The sequence below is a fragment of the Trachymyrmex septentrionalis genome, unplaced genomic scaffold, assembly GCF_001594115.1.
Source record: "Trachymyrmex septentrionalis isolate Tsep2-gDNA-1 unplaced genomic scaffold, Tsep1.0 scaffold266, whole genome shotgun sequence".
Lineage (NCBI taxonomy): Eukaryota > Metazoa > Arthropoda > Insecta > Hymenoptera > Formicidae > Trachymyrmex > Trachymyrmex septentrionalis.
In genome coordinates this window covers 16085-17331 of record NW_017305426.1, presented here as the reverse complement: position 1 = coordinate 17331, position 1247 = coordinate 16085, and the positions used below count along the sequence as shown (strand labels likewise).

General features: G+C 36.7%; 1 protein-coding gene across 3 annotated transcripts in view; it reads right to left on the bottom strand.

Moving 5' to 3' along the window:
- Positions 1-45: 45 nt before the first annotated feature.
- The window catches only part of LOC108749092 (YTH domain-containing protein 1), a 3924-nt gene continuing 2722 nt past the window's right edge, over positions 46-1247 (bottom strand). For all 3 annotated transcript variants that reach the window (XM_018487611.1, XM_018487609.1, XM_018487610.1), the window contains exons 5-7: positions 962-1226; positions 514-657; positions 46-398 (exon numbers count right to left, since the gene is read on the bottom strand). In XM_018487611.1, coding sequence (XP_018343113.1) covers positions 224-398; positions 514-657; positions 962-1226 — 584 coding nt within the window. In that variant the 3' untranslated portion in view covers positions 46-223. The remainder of the gene's footprint in view (positions 399-513; positions 658-961; positions 1227-1247) is intronic.

The window sequence follows — 1247 nt, the reverse complement described above, 5'->3', positions numbered from 1 at the left end:
TATATAAAACATCATATTACATTATATATATATATTTATCTTATATACTTTTGTTATATTCTTCAGAAGTACTCAAAGTGAAATACACACATAAATGATATGTTATAGCTCAATTTCTCATCAGTTTCTTATCATTAATGAAATTCCATCTCCAATTCTATCATTATTAATGACGGATTTGGGAACCGACGGATTTTCAAGGGGAACACTAAAGTTGAGATCTTTATCTGCGATCTCTATATCTGTGATGGTCGCGAGAAGAACGATGATTGCTGTGTCGACTGTGACGACTGGCTGTCCTCCATAGGAATTCATCGACACTCCTTTCGTAGCTACGCTTCTCTAGTGCCGATACTGTAGCGTTATAATCTGGAGGCAATGGTAGACCATCGTAATATCTGGAAAAAAAAAAAAAAAAATTCCCATTTAATCTTATGTCTCTAATAGGAAATCCTCCACCCCCCCCTCTCTCTCTCTCATTTGATTTATGCTAATAAAATTTTTACCACTTACCGTGGAGGTGGAGGAGGTGGTGGTAGATTATCGTACGGATGTGGATAAGGCGGTAATGGAGGCAATTGATGTTGCATAGTACGCATGTAATCTGCGACATAAGCTTCTGCAACCGCAGCAACACCCAATCCAGTTCCGTAACCCCTAAAAGAAAATTCATTATTATATGTAAGCTATGTTCCAAAATTCACTGCCAGCGCTGAAAATCTACAGTTTACGTTATGTATACTATACATTTTTAGCACTGGTGAATTTTGGAACACAGCATAGTAAGCGTGTTTTTACATATCGTGAGAATTTGTATTCGTCTTTGATAAAACACCAATTTTAATAATTTTGCGGTGTAAACTATCTATTATACATTATAACAGTAAATTTAATCTCATGTCTATGTAATTATCTTGTGTAATTTTAAATGCCATGAATGATCGATATTAAATAATCGTACTTTGTGTAAGGTGAATCGCCTCGATTAAACCATGGCGTGTATCGATAAGAATGATCCCTGGAACTCCTATGATTTCCTGTAACATCCTGAGATCTCGCCAGCGATGCTAAACGTGATCTCGAAGTCAAGAATAGTTTGCGCCCTCGTCCACCTCTTCGTAAAAATCTAAAACTGCCTATAGGTCTTTTGTCGCGATAACGCGATGACTTTACAACGTGTTTCCCTGCTTCCTTGGATTTTCGCAAGATAGGCGTCATTTCAATTCCTGTAAACACGAATAATATTT